Genomic DNA, 14,357 nt, shown 5'->3' on the forward strand with positions numbered 1-14,357 from the left:
AGTTGGGGAGTCCATACAATAATCAGCTTTATAGTCCCTTCACTCTACTAAAGTCATCAGTATACAATAAAAAATGCCAGTACTTCTTTAAACTGTTATTTAAAAAAAAAAAAAACTAAATTTTTTACATATCAGGGACATGCCAAAAGTTAAGATCGATTGGAGCTTGGAAGCGGAGACCCCCAGTGATAGCCAAAATAAGCGGTCAGAGGTGCTGAAGTAAGCGCTTCTCTCCTAGTCTCTCTTCTTGCTGCAGGAGATGGATTCTGTAGAAAGTCCATCCAGGATGTCCTCGTGACGCTCTGTGACACTCTGTGTGCTCATTTTTCCACTGTATTTTGGGCAATCCTTGGATTCCAGAAATTATTTTACTGTATTTTAATGAGGAGATTGACTGTTTGCTATTATGTTATGTATGTATGTGTTGATATTTTCATTGATACTATTTAAGGATACTTTTTTATCACTTTTCATTCAATTTGTAGGGAGGTAGAATAAACGAAAAATTGCTAATTCGGGCATTGTTTAACAATGTTCACTGTGCAGGCTAAATTACGTAATTTTATAGTTTTGTTTGTTATGTAAGTGATTATGTTCAAATTTTTTCATTGGAGGGAAATTAGTTTTCTGTTTTTATGTATTGTAACATTCAGTCACCTAATTGCTGGTATTATACACTTCAATGCTTCTGAATATGGCTATGTTTACACTAAGGGAGTGGGTTATCATTTAACGGCAAAAGACATACGTATTTTCAGAATGACAGCCACTAATAACAATTATGAACATTATTTGCGGCCGTTATTATCAATAGATGAATGTCTTTTCCCGCTAAACCCCGGCTGTAGGAAAACAACCTTATGCTATGTTCCCACAATGATTTTTTTATGTGCAAAACGTTTGAATTTTCATAAAGGCAGATGTTTTTAAGGATCAAGATCCTTAAAAATTACCGTCTTTTGATGTTTTTCACGCAAAAAAAGATGTTGTGTGAACATAGCCTTACAGTGTATTGTGCCTGTCAGTATTAAGCTAACAGGCGTCTCATTAGATCCTGTCTTTGACAAGGAGTCGTAGGTGAACTAAGATGGCAGACATGGGGAGCTTTTTTTTAGGCCCCTGGCTGTCATGACATCCTATCCTATCCTCACTATCCGCTCATGTCACTAAGAAAATGAATGGGGTTGCAGAAGGAGAGTCCAATTCCAGCTGTTGGAGGAGAATGCCATCTCTAATATACAGTTGACACCAGAGTCTGATGGCAAAGATAGATTCCAGGTTGCAGAAGATACTTCACAACAGCACAGTGCTTGTATGGCAGATATTGAGAAGGGGTTAAAATGTTGAGACCGCCATTTTTTTTTCCAACTTAAGTTTTGTCTTTACATCATGAAAAAGAAATTAAACAGAGGAAAGCTTTGCTGTTCGATGTTAGCTGAGAGAAAAATAAGAGTACAATGGTATGAGTGGTATGAGAGTCAAGCAACACTACAGCTGTTTGCCTAGAGCTTAGCAGCTGTAATATATTTTCATCATCAGGTTTTATATGGCGGGAAGCGTTCCAATAAATGTAGAGAGATCGGCAGGTGGCCAGGGTTATCCAGGGGCTACACTAATAGACTAAGGCGCAAGGAAAAAGAACTATCTATGTTCTAGGAGTGGACTGCTGTAATTGTAATTGTGTAAATGTTACAAAATAACAGAGTTTTACTGATGAGCTTGTGCAATACAGCTGAATGGATGCCAGAATCTTACATCATCTGATTCTCTAAAAAACGTTCCCTAGGACCACCAGGCCATTCTGCTGCCCAATATTGCCATGGAGATGATAATGACAGCTGTGGGAAACACTGATTTACTTGTCTTATCCACACGACTGCATTAGTTTGGATTAGCAAGAAGAGAAGCTAGTTATATGATGGACTTTCAGGTCCTGGATGTATACTTCGTCATTTTTGGCTAATAATAAATAAATATATTGGGTTTAGAATGTTCTTTATCGAAACTGCCACTTTTCATTAATAACGTCATACATGGAAGACAGTAGCCTTGTTTCTGGTAAATACTTTAGAAAGGAAATGTAATGCAGTAAAGGGCAGTAAATAGTAGTATTCATATTATTCATATATTCAATATACAGATTAGTTGCATCAAGCATACAGTTTACTGCTCTTTTCTAGTACACATTTTCCAATATCACTTGCTATACATTATGCACTTGAATCCTTTTAAGGGTGCCTTCACACGTACCGTATCGCTGCGTTTTTATCCCTGCGTTTTTGGTGCAATTTTTACATGCGCGTTTTGATTTTCACATGATTTTCATGTGAAAATCAAAACTCGCATGTAAAAATCGCACCAAAAACGCAGCGTTAAAAATGCAGCGATACGGTACGTGTGAAGGCACCCTTATATGGTATCAGCAGTAACTAGTAGCCCCAATAATATCAAATCTAGATGACTGGGTAAACAGAGAGAATAAAAGATGTGTTGAGATGTGTTACCCAGGAGTTTAAGTCACCGATAAAAAAAAAATATATATATCCTTATCACTCATAGGAGCCATGCTTTTATTGTAAATGTCTTAGCCCAGTGACTTTTCACCTACTGAAACCGACACCATCCAAGAGAAACACGTTGGGACTTTTTGACAGTATATACTATGTTTGATCACCATAGTTAACTGTTTCACACTGACCACATTGGATCTGCCCGTATTTATTGTGCATTGAGTGCATTCACTTAGGTTACATATTAGGTTACTTAGGTTACATGCAGGTTGCTTGTGTGGCATATGTTCATTGAGGAGTCATATATTGGTTGGTTATCTGATGTGTCTTGGTGTTGTGAGCATTTGTTTTATATTTAATGTATATACACTGCAATTGAATCTATTTTTCTTACATTTTAATACATGTTCATTGAAATTTAAGCTCTTAAACACTATGGTCCAGTGATGTTTGATACACACTATGGTCCAGTGATATTTCACATATACAGTTATAAAATAAGTGGAAGGATTTGGCAGTGTTATATTTTTTAACCTGGCGGATACATTTACATCAGTAAAAGATATATATATATATAGGCAAGTAAGGCAGGAATATTGATTAGTTAGCCCACTGCACTGGCACTCAAATACTGACCATACGGGCCCAATCCCTCCTCCAGGCTGGGGTACTCAGCACTGTCCAGTAAAGCACAGAAGAGAAAGGATCCACAGCACTCACTAGGTGTTAAAAAAACATCAGCCTTTATTGCATTACACAGGAAAAACTGTGGAAAACAGAATGTAGAGTAAGAAACATTTTGCACTAGGCACGCTTCATTCAGGCTTCATCTAGACGCATATAGTGCAAATTGGTCGTTTCTCTGCATTTTGTTTTCAACTGTCTGTCCTGTAATATGCAATAAAGCTTAATTCTTTATGCTGCTGGTAAGTTGGTAAGTACAGTACTTTTTTTTCCTTTCTTTGGGAAAAAACAATATATAGCAAATGCATGTAAATCACCTGTCAGTTTCCCTCATGGATGAAGGCAGAACAGTATCCTATTTGCCTTCATTAATGATAGGCAAAATCCCTAGATAAATCATGTGTTTCAATGCAATCTAATACTAATTAATAGAGATAACATTTCCTACAAGAAAAGAATCCAGAATTTCTTCTATGTTCATTTAGTGAGCTGGCTCATCACTGGTGATCAGCGCTCCTTAGTAGAGCATCCTTTGATTAATATGGTCGTCTGTAGTACATTGATGCACAGAACACATTTCACATCAGTCGTTATTACATTCAATAAAAGGTGACTTTTATATTTATGCCCATATTCAGAATACATGTCTTTATTCTCACAGGTGACAATTTAATTTCCAAGACAGAGGAGCCAAAGTAGACCAAGCCATGAAACCGAACCTAAAGCAATGGAAACAACTCATGCTATTTGGAATCTGTGCTTGGGGCTTATTGTTTCTTGTGATCTTCATCTACTTTACAGACAACAACTCAGTGGAACCAGTGCCAAGTGCATTCTCTTACTTAGAGGATAAAAAACTCCTGCCTATACAAGGAAAGCAGAGGGCAATCATGGGTGCTCTTCAGGACCCATCACTATCCTACGCCATTGATGAGAACAGTCTTAGTAATGAAGACATTTTGAATTCATTTAAATCAGGCCCAGGTAGTCTGAAAACTATAGCTGATATAGAAAATTATTTTGAAAGTGAAGATGAATTTATAATTTCAAAGAGAAAAAAGGCCCTCGTCCATCGAGATTCCCAAGATGCAAGATCTCACCAAAGCTCACACTCTCGACACAAAAAAATTCGAAGGAATGTACAGCGCACAAAACAGCATATGCTTGAAGAGTCGGAAGAATGGACTGGCTTCTCTTCAACCATGTCTAAATCATTTCTTCAGAAGCTGTGGAAAGGCAATGTTTCATCCAAGATGCTGACACCTCGACTGCAGAAAGCTAGGAGAGAGTATCTTAGAGCAAACAAGCTTGGAGTAAGCTTCTCAGGAAAGCAGAACACAAGAAAACTGACTGCTCAAGAACTACTCTGCACCCTTAAAAAACGAGCACACGTAAGAACATTGGATGGCAAAGAGGCCCCATTCTCAAACTTAGGATGGGAAAAATACTTTCCCCAAATACCACTAAACAAACTGCATCCTCAAGGATATTCTACTTGTGCTGTTGTTTCATCTGCCGGAGCTATACTGAACTCTTCACTTGGAGCAGAAATTGGTAAGTTCTTTTTTTTTGGTACTGACATTACTACTAAATGAAAACAGTAATTTTAGGGTAAACTCATTTAGTATGACTGGAACACTGAGAAACGAATGTTTTTTTTGTAACTAGGTGATATACTCCTCCCCGTTCCAAATACTTTGTGCACCATTACAACCAAAATTGCTTTAATACCTTACTGGTCAAGGTTAAAGCTCCTAATGAGACCAATTTATCTCAGTCTTATAAACTGTATAGTCTTCTCCTGTAATGATAATCCTTTGCATTAGTCCTTGATTCTAGTTAAAATACATTTGTTAGGATATCCTGAAGTGGGTTATAAACGCAATAGAGTATCCAATTCAGACTACACAGTGTTTGTCTATAGCCTATTACTATGGAGATGCATAGGGCTACAAGACGCTAAAAAACAACATAATTGATTTCTATACCTATTTGCATAGAGTTTTTATGCTTACCTTGTGTTTTTGTGGGTTTTATCTTACCACTATGATGATTTCCTCCCACGGGTAGTAAAGCAAACTGAGATGTTAATTAAAGGAAATGTTTGGGCAAGAAATTGTAGGGCAGCAATGTATGATATAAGCACCTGCCCTGATCCTTTGCAGCTATTATGTTACCACTCAGGTCCCCCACTTTTATCTTGTATATCGTATCTCATTTCCTGTGATGTCACATTGCCCACTCAGCCAATGTGTGGTTGCAATGGTGTCCTGCCTTAGTCACGGATTGGCTGGGTGGATAGTTTCTGTGATGCCACAGCCTCACAGGGACCAGGAGCATCAGCGGTGGGGCCCTTAGGACGGATGTGTATACCTTATCACCCCCTGCTGCCCTTCATTTTTTATTTTGCCCAGACAACCCATTAAATAAGTAAACAAAAGGCAGAAAACCTTTCACTTCTGATCGAGTGTTTTGTTTTTACTTTTTTTAGCGTGACCCCTTCCAATGTGTTTTGTAGAGTTTTTACAGTGCTTTCATAATTTGAAGATTATAACACTGAGTAATCCTTAAAGGGGCTATCCCAAGACTAAAAGGTGATAACTAGATGATTGGTGGGTAATTCCTTTATATGTATGTAATAAATAAATCAATGCCCTGAAGCCAAGCCACTAAATTAAAGATTTATCATATAAACGTATAAAAATGTAAAAATATAAGCAATGATTAATGGTTAACAAAAAGTGTATGGCACCAGATAAATCATTTACTTGCAGTCTGTGTATTATCCTATAGTGAATTTATATGAGAATAGTAACCAGCTCTAAGGATTCTTTAATAAAATCCCTTTCACTACTACTGCAGGCGAGATAGGGACAATTTACATATAACTCGGACTAGCTAATTGTTGACCCAGCAGCAGGCAGCTCATGACTTGTTAGCCTTGCAGAATACAGGTCAAATAGCAGATTATGATTTCTCACAAAAATATGAAGATTCAAAACCTTGATAAAATCCACCAGAAGGTCAACTAATAGAATAGTGTGGACATAAAACAGCAGTGATTTTCTGGGGCCAGTTTCTTAATTGCTTGCTCTGTTAAAAAAAAACGCTCTAAAAGGCAACGTAAAGTGTAAATATGAAGTAAAATAGTATTTAATGCTTTGTTCTATTGAGAATAGAAAAATGTCTAAAAATATATATCAATTTCTTGACCTATTTAGTATATAAGACAGAGGAGCTATGAGGGAAATTGCTTGCACAGCTCTAGCTAGTCCCCATCATGAAATTAGCTTCTGCAAAAATAGCTTCAGGGGCTGCTCTCCATGGGAATGCTTTTCAGTGTGTTTTATGCCAAATAAAATTGTATGCTTTCTTTATTCTGGTTTGTATTTTACCTCTTCTTGAGTGTCTTAATTTCCTATTTTGAGTGGTGGATGAAAGCATATAAAAGGGGCCTTTTTGTGCTGCTTTTGCGCCTCAGTGGTTCACTCCAGCTTACTTTCTGCACTTTGAAAGCTGCCAGGAAAATGGGGAGAGCGACCAGATCATGAAACATTCTCAAGAGACATACACCGCAAAACACAGTCCAACCTACTTCTGCTATAGTATGATAATTGTTAGAAATCTGAGAACTGTTCTACACATATTTTATATGTAAAGAAGCTTAGTGCTTATATATTTTCTACTTAAAAGAGCACTGTCATGATTTTTTTTTTTTTAAGAAATCAACAGGGGTTGTGATCGCAAGCAGTTTTTGAATATACTCGCTTTATATTTTTTTACAATTTCTATGTTTAAATCAACATTATATATATGACCAAACTGTGCTCCATGATCCCTCTGATATTTGGTCTTTTCTCTGTTCGAAAAAGGGACCAAACACAGGAAGTCCCAGTCCTTTGTGCACTTAAACATAGAAAGACACCTGTTTATCATGCAGGTTGTATCAACTGAGGGCAACTAAGGGTCCATTTACACAAAAGATTATCTGACAGATTATCTGCCAAAGATTTGAAGCCAAAGCCAGGAATGGATTTGAAAAGAGGAGAAAGCTCAGGCTCAGTTAGACAGGAAGGAAGAAACCTAGTGGTCATATGTATAAAAAGAGAGTATAATTACAATTACAATCACAACCTCTGACTTCTTAAAAACATTTTGCAACCGTGCCTCTTTAAGTTGGGCTCTGTTTAAATAAGCATCATGGCTTCTGTTCTCAGTAGATCCATGACATTATTGACAAATCTGTTTGACACAGATCTCCATTGAGTTATATTTTGGGTGCTTCAGGTTTTTGTTTTCTTTCCTTAAAGGACAAGTGCCATGAAAAACTTTTTCCCAGTAATATAAGCACATTACAAAGTTATATAACTCTGTAATATGCTTCAATCACCTATCTGCCTCCCTTCCCTGTCTTTTCCCCCCTCCACCCCTCACCAGGAAGTGTCCTGACTCACACAGACCTGATTACTGTCGTCACCGTCACCAAGCTCTTCTCTCAGCTCCTTCTCCTGTTACACTAGCCTCCCCCTCCTCCCCTGCCTTGTCAGGTGACTCAGCTTGCTCAGCTCCCATTGGCTGAACTGCAAGCCATCACTTGTCACATGTCATGCTTATCTTCCCTCAGACTGACTCCGGCACTTAGGCAGCTCCCTCCTCCCCTCATACCCTCTCTCCTGCTGCCCTGGACTCAGTGAAGGAGTCATGTCACTAGAGAAGATAAGCTGAGCAAGCAGAGTCACCTGACAAGGAGGGGGAGGCTGGTGTAACAGGACCTAGAGCAGCCCTCCTGCTGATGACTCATCCTCACAAGAAGGAGCTGCCTGGTGACGGTGACGACAGTAATCAGGTCTGTGTAAGTTTAGTGCACTTCCTGGTGGGGGGTGGAGGGGGGAAAAGACAGGGAAGGGAGGCAGATAAGTGATTGAAGCATATTACAGAGTTATATAACTTTGTAATGTGCTTCAATTACTGGGAAAAAGTTTTTCATGGCACTTGTCCTTTACAGGGGTTTTCTTATGTCAACTAATATAGTTAAACATGTAGGGCTCGTCAAGTTAAATATTTTTAAAAATAGATTTTTACAATTTTTTTTTTACAAATACAATTTTGCAAACTTGCCGCCTTCTAATATGCGGCTCTTTCCTTCCATTGTTGACAGATTGTTGTCTAGGTTACCAACCACCACTCTGCTCTAAAAACAGCTATAGTATACATTTACAAAATAGCTAATATATATTTATCGCCTAAGTCGATAAATTTATATTCTGAGAAAAACAGGCACAGATTTGAATCTTATAGAATCCTGGGTGAATGGGGGCAGAGCTTTATCTAAGACTGGCGAACACGCCAGTCATAATAAATGTTTTAGCCTAAAGCAAAGGGTCGTTTTGGGGAATATATCTGTCCAATGTAATGAGCTACTGAACACATTTTATCCCAATCATAAAATGTATTATTTATTCAAAAATTATTGTATAACAACTATAAGAGAAACGTAAAAGTTTGTACTGGCCATTATTCAGTTGAATATAAATTCTTATGTATTGAAATACATGGACTAAGGCCATATATTCAAAGTATCTTTCAAACTTATTGCATAAAACAAGGTACACTTTTCATAGAATAATATGAAATATGACAAAATGGGGACTTATCACTATACATCTGCAATATAGCTATATAAACACCAGTCAGACCAATGTTTTTAGAGTAGGGTGGTGTTCAGTAACCTAGACAACGAGTTGTCAGCAATTGAGAGAAAGAGCAGCATATCAGGAGGAGACAAGTTTCCTAAATAAATGTATTTGCAAAAAACAATATTTTACTTGTCGAGTCCCACAAGTGTAATTATGCTAGTTAAGCCGGGAATCCCCCTTTAATGTAATAGCAAGAATAGGACTGCAGACAACTATACACTGATTTACTTGTGGAAATTTACTGTATTTACTAACTGTAATTTACTAACATTGAAGTAATAAAGCACAATCCCACCATGGGCACCATGATATCGTTCATAAAATGAAGATTCACAACTACTTCTACAATAATAGCTACAGCACAAATTTGTTTGGTCCCCAGATTTGAGAGGCCTTAAAATAAAAAGGAAGAAATGCTAAACTAAATGCATTTTAGTTTGTAATGTACATTGCTATTTACCTACCTGTATATTCCTCCGAAATCTCTGCTACCTCAGTCAGAAGGAACCTGTAAGGAAGTTAGGGTCATCCAAGGATAGATTCTGATTCCAGCATTGGGTGCCTTTTTCAGGGCTTAATAGGGTCGGCCTAGTAGAGTGAGCTTAGTAACCACTAGAATATCCACTCTTCTCCTATTTAGCAGAAGCTTTATTGTGCTTTCACCCAGAAAGTGCATAACTGTTGGTGCATAGTATTTTCAGTTTCTTGTATCATTGTTCACAATTTCAAATAAACCTTATGTTTTAATAGCACTTTACATTACAGTTAACAATTATATGTAATAATCACCCTGTTTCTCAATCCTCAGAACTATATCCAGGAACAAGCTAACCAGGGACAACGTCCTAATAAGTTGTATATTTTAATACTCCACGGCAATGCTATTCTAGTTTTAAGGGGGGAGAATATTTAATACACTGTCGCTCTTTCTGTCGATTGTGTCAGTGCCTTTTAGATAAAAGCTGTGGTTGCTGCTTCTTAAAAAATGAAAATTAAATTAATGCTTATAAGACACTATGTAACAATAACATTCATAGCATTAGAGCTAGAACATTCAGTATATGATAATGAGCAAGTGAGGAAATAGGAAATTCTTGGAATATGAAGGAATTAGCAGATCAGTGGGCATATTACAGTATATACCAGGTGGAGATCACACTCTGCTATTTATATATAGTAAGATGTTATTGGGAGACTAAGATAACATGGCTGTAACTATTCTATATAACTAGGAAACCAAGAAACAGCGATTGGCACTATTGTCTAACGAGATCAACCAATGTTTTCTGAAGATGGGTTTGCTCATAAATAACGGGGTGCTTTCCTCCAAACAGTAAATCTATATATATACTGTGTGTATATATATATATATCAATCTAAGGAAGGACACTCACCAGTAAAAAGTATTCTTTATTAAATCTAATTTAAATTTCCGTTCGTCTCAGTACAGACGGCAAAGGCGTCAGCACCATGTGGCAGTGTGACAGCTGTTTCGCACACATCAGTGCGCTTCCTCAGACCGTACTGAGACAATTGGATTTTTAAAATGGACTAAATAAAGAATACCTTTTACTGTTGAGTGCCCTTCTTTATATTCTAATTTTGCTGAAAAGGGATTCATCTATATATCTGATACTGATGTCTTCTGTGCTATTTCTAATATGCAGATCTCTGTAGTTTACAATTACTTTTTTTTTATAAGTCCATTTTTTTCATGGTTTATTTACTGTAGCAGGAGACTAGCACCATACTAAGTATATGGTACATTTAAGTATAAAATATGAGGCTCTGCTTTTAGATTTCTCAGTATAAATAGCTAGTGAACACTCCAGGAAACTCCAGAAGTGTAAAAAGAAATGCATAAAGATGTAAGTAAACTTTGTAATCCTATAATAGCTGTCCTGGAACCATTGGCAGCCTCACTGAGTCTCAGCAAGAAGCTCTTACTCCTTTGCATGTATCCGACATTCAGTATGAGAGTGACAGCTGTGTTATGGGCCTGTCGTGAAAGCTTGGCAGCATCTACTTTTCTGTATTAGCACATCTTCACTTAAAGACACTGTCATTTAGCCTGAATAAAACCTCAGTCACAGCAGTAATTTCTTTTCCTTTTGATTGTCTTGAATCGTTTTTTTTTTGGAACACCTAAAATCCTTTACTAGATGAGCAACTTGTAATCATCCCATCACTGCTGCTTCCTGGACGCGCTCTTTCCTTTCAATTTCTTCTTTGCTTGACACAAATGAGTCCCTTTTAAACGCCTGTGATAGATTAGAACTGCCATCATTAACAGGCAACTGCAAGGGCTTCTCAGAACAAGTTAGGGTTCAGCACTGCAGACACCCTCTGCAATTCTTCTTGTGTGCATTTAAATTACTGCACTTGTCTCTCCTCATTCATTGCAGCACTAATACACCCAGGCCGCTGGGCTCATTAATCCACGTAGACAGAAGAAAAGACTGCCCATTCCCTTACATTTCTCTATATATGTGACTGTAGAAATTCATGCAGAAGGCCAGGAAGCTATGGTTGACTACACATTTGTAATACATTCAATTTTAGGATATATATATTAATAATAATAATAATAATAATTTATTATTATTATTATTATTATTATTATTATTATTATTATTATTATTATGTGTCAGTAAACTGTGCCCACAGCACTAAAATACATGGAGGTTTCTAAAGGTGAAATTCATTTCAATATCTCCATGCAGCATCCCCACTCCTGCACACAATTGCATGAGGACACTACAAGATAAGGATTCACCTGGGAGGCCTTGTGAAAATTACCATTGGGGCTTTATCTCCTGAAGTATAATAATACAGCTGTTCTTGGCTCATCTAGAGGCGGCTTACTGTACCAAATAGAAGTGACAAAACAGCAGTGCACTAAGCCTGCAATGCCAGCTGCCTTCTTTGTAACTATGACGGAGACCCGCCACCACCTGTCCCAGCCAAGTAACATCTTCCCTGTCCTGACTATTTGCTGTGAGCAGCATCCCCATTGTTTTCATAAGCACATACTGGAATGTTACAATAGGCAATTCTTTTGTTACAGACAGTGCTGTGGCTTCTGCCATTTCTTTATGTCTCGGACTACAAGGTAAAAGGTGCCTTGGTTATAAAGAAATACGCCCATTGTAGGGAAGAAGAATAGTGGAGTCACAGAATGCAATAAATGTCATCTGTACAGAATGTAGGAACGCACCCACTAGATTGCTCTAATAAGCAATGGCAAGAGAAGGGATTGCTCTTATACCTATAGATCGGCTTCAGTTTAATAATCTTTGTTGAAGTTAGATATGGCAGTAGGCCAGCAGACCTCATTTTTTAATGTCTTGTCAGTGCTTTTCAGGGTCAGGTTGATTTTTATGAGCAATATTTTAGATGAATCCATAATGTTAGTAAATGCAGCTTCAGTATGCAAGTAGGGGGATAACATGAAGGAAACAACGTCCTTGTGCCCTGACGGACAGCAACACCATCTAGCTAGTTTTATAGATGTACAGATTAATTCATGGACACTAGAAGTGGTGGGATCTAAGGCAAATAGCCATCAGAGGTGTATATGCAAAAAGTGGAAGTCCACAGCTCCAAGTAAAATATAAAGTCTTTATTTAGAAAATCCTCTTAAAATCCAATGCACAAAATAAAAAACACGCCGACGCGTTTCAGGACATGGTCCCTTAGTCATGGCAAATTCAAATGAGTATTACAGCTTATTTATATAAGAGGACATGACCACGTGTGAAAAAGTACACACCCCAAAAGGGGGAGGGAAGGAATGAAAACACATGATGTTAATGAATGTCTGCAATAAATAAGAAGTCGCAAATAACCACATAGTATAAAGAATGCAAAAAAAATATATATATAATTACAAAAGCAAAATACCAAAACATCCCAGAAACAGAAAATTTAATAAATATAAGAAAGGTCATTTCTATAGTTTAGACCATGGGGAATCCGTGTGCAGAGACGCAATATCCAAAACGCCTCCCGTTTTCTCAGTGTGTGAACAAGGTCACCACCTCGTGGAGGTGAGTGAACCTGTTCAATGGCACACATTGTGAGACCAGTGCACACACCACCATGCACCTCCACAAAATGTCTGGAATAATGTGCGGGTGCGCACCGAAATCGCATCTGAAAAGTGTTCAGAGAATCTGGTTTTGAACTTGCGTTTGGTAGAACCTACGTATTGTAGCAGGCAAGACCCACATTCAGCCAAATAAATAACAAAGGTGGAATTACAATTAAGAAAAGATTTAATCGGGTAGGAGATGCCGGTCACAATAGAACAAAACTCAGATTGTTTAACACAGAAACTGCATAGGGGGCAATGAGGTAGAGCACATTTGTGAAAACCTTTAACATGTAGTCAAGTTTGGCTGACCTTTTTGCTGTCTACACTGGGTGAAAGTAGATTACCCAATGTAACCCCTCTGTGCGCTACACATCTAACCCCTGGAGATAAAATGGCTTCACAGGTGGCATCCTGATAGAGTAATGGGATGTACCTACAAACTATATTACAAATATTTTTAAATTGTGGGCTGAAAGGTGTAGAAAAAACCAAGGGGGATGTGTTATGGGAAACATTGGTAAGACATGTATTACATGATGTTTTATCCTGTAAATGAAACGATCTGGGGTGTTTTTCTGCTATGGACTTAGCTCTGTATATTACACGCATAGAATAACCTCTAGATTTCAAACAATGTATGAGATCAGAGGTGTATAACCAGAGGTGGTTATATCTTGGTTATTTAAGAAATATTCTAGAGCACTATGCTACCTTCTAATTCAAGGTTAAAGTTGACTATGATGACTGCTCTCATGCTTCTAATACAATAGTCCCCTGTGTATGGTCTGCTGTGATGATTCAAGACACAAATGTAAAGGGGTTTAGATAGTGTTAAACATGTTTCAGTTGGAATAACTGAAAAAATGCCCATCCCTCACCTCATAGTGTATAAACTAGCAGGTGAATAATGCAACTTAACTACAGCCATATACTAGACAAGCTTGAGATATTTAAAGGGAAGCAACTGTCACCTTGGAAATAGCTGTGCAACCGCTGACAGAAAGGTTTGGCTTGCTGCAACATGCTGCAATGCCTCGTCCTATCTCCTGCACCACCCTCTCTGACTCCTCCAGCTCTAAGTGACAGGCAAGGCTTGGAGAGCCCTATTCAAATCTTACAGCACATTTGCCAATGTGCAGAACAATTGCATCTACACGCTGTCACTCAGACCTGCAGAGTGTGGTCAAGGAAGCCGGGAGAAGGTACATACAGAGGTACTTGTGTGCCCCAACCACTCGCTTGTAATCCCCCTTAGGGTGCCCACAGTGAAATCTGCTGCAATCCTTTGGTCTGTCATTTTCTATAGCTTTACATACTTGCAGAGGATTTTTCATTCCGCTGTGAGAATTTAAAGCCCCTTCCAATTTAAAG

General features: G+C 38.0%; 1 protein-coding gene across 2 annotated transcripts in view; it reads left to right on the top strand.

Annotated features, from left to right (window-relative positions):
* ST6GAL2 (ST6 beta-galactoside alpha-2,6-sialyltransferase 2) overlaps positions 1–14,357 on the top strand; it is a 98,940-nt gene that overhangs the window by 62,142 nt on the left and 22,441 nt on the right. For both annotated transcript variants that reach the window (XM_069970931.1, XM_069970932.1), the window contains exon 3: positions 3,856–4,748. In XM_069970931.1, coding sequence (XP_069827032.1) covers positions 3,902–4,748 — 847 coding nt within the window. In that variant the 5' untranslated portion in view covers positions 3,856–3,901. The remainder of the gene's footprint in view (positions 1–3,855; positions 4,749–14,357) is intronic.

This window comes from Dendropsophus ebraccatus, chromosome 5 (genome assembly GCF_027789765.1).
Source record: "Dendropsophus ebraccatus isolate aDenEbr1 chromosome 5, aDenEbr1.pat, whole genome shotgun sequence".
Lineage (NCBI taxonomy): Eukaryota > Metazoa > Chordata > Amphibia > Anura > Hylidae > Dendropsophus > Dendropsophus ebraccatus.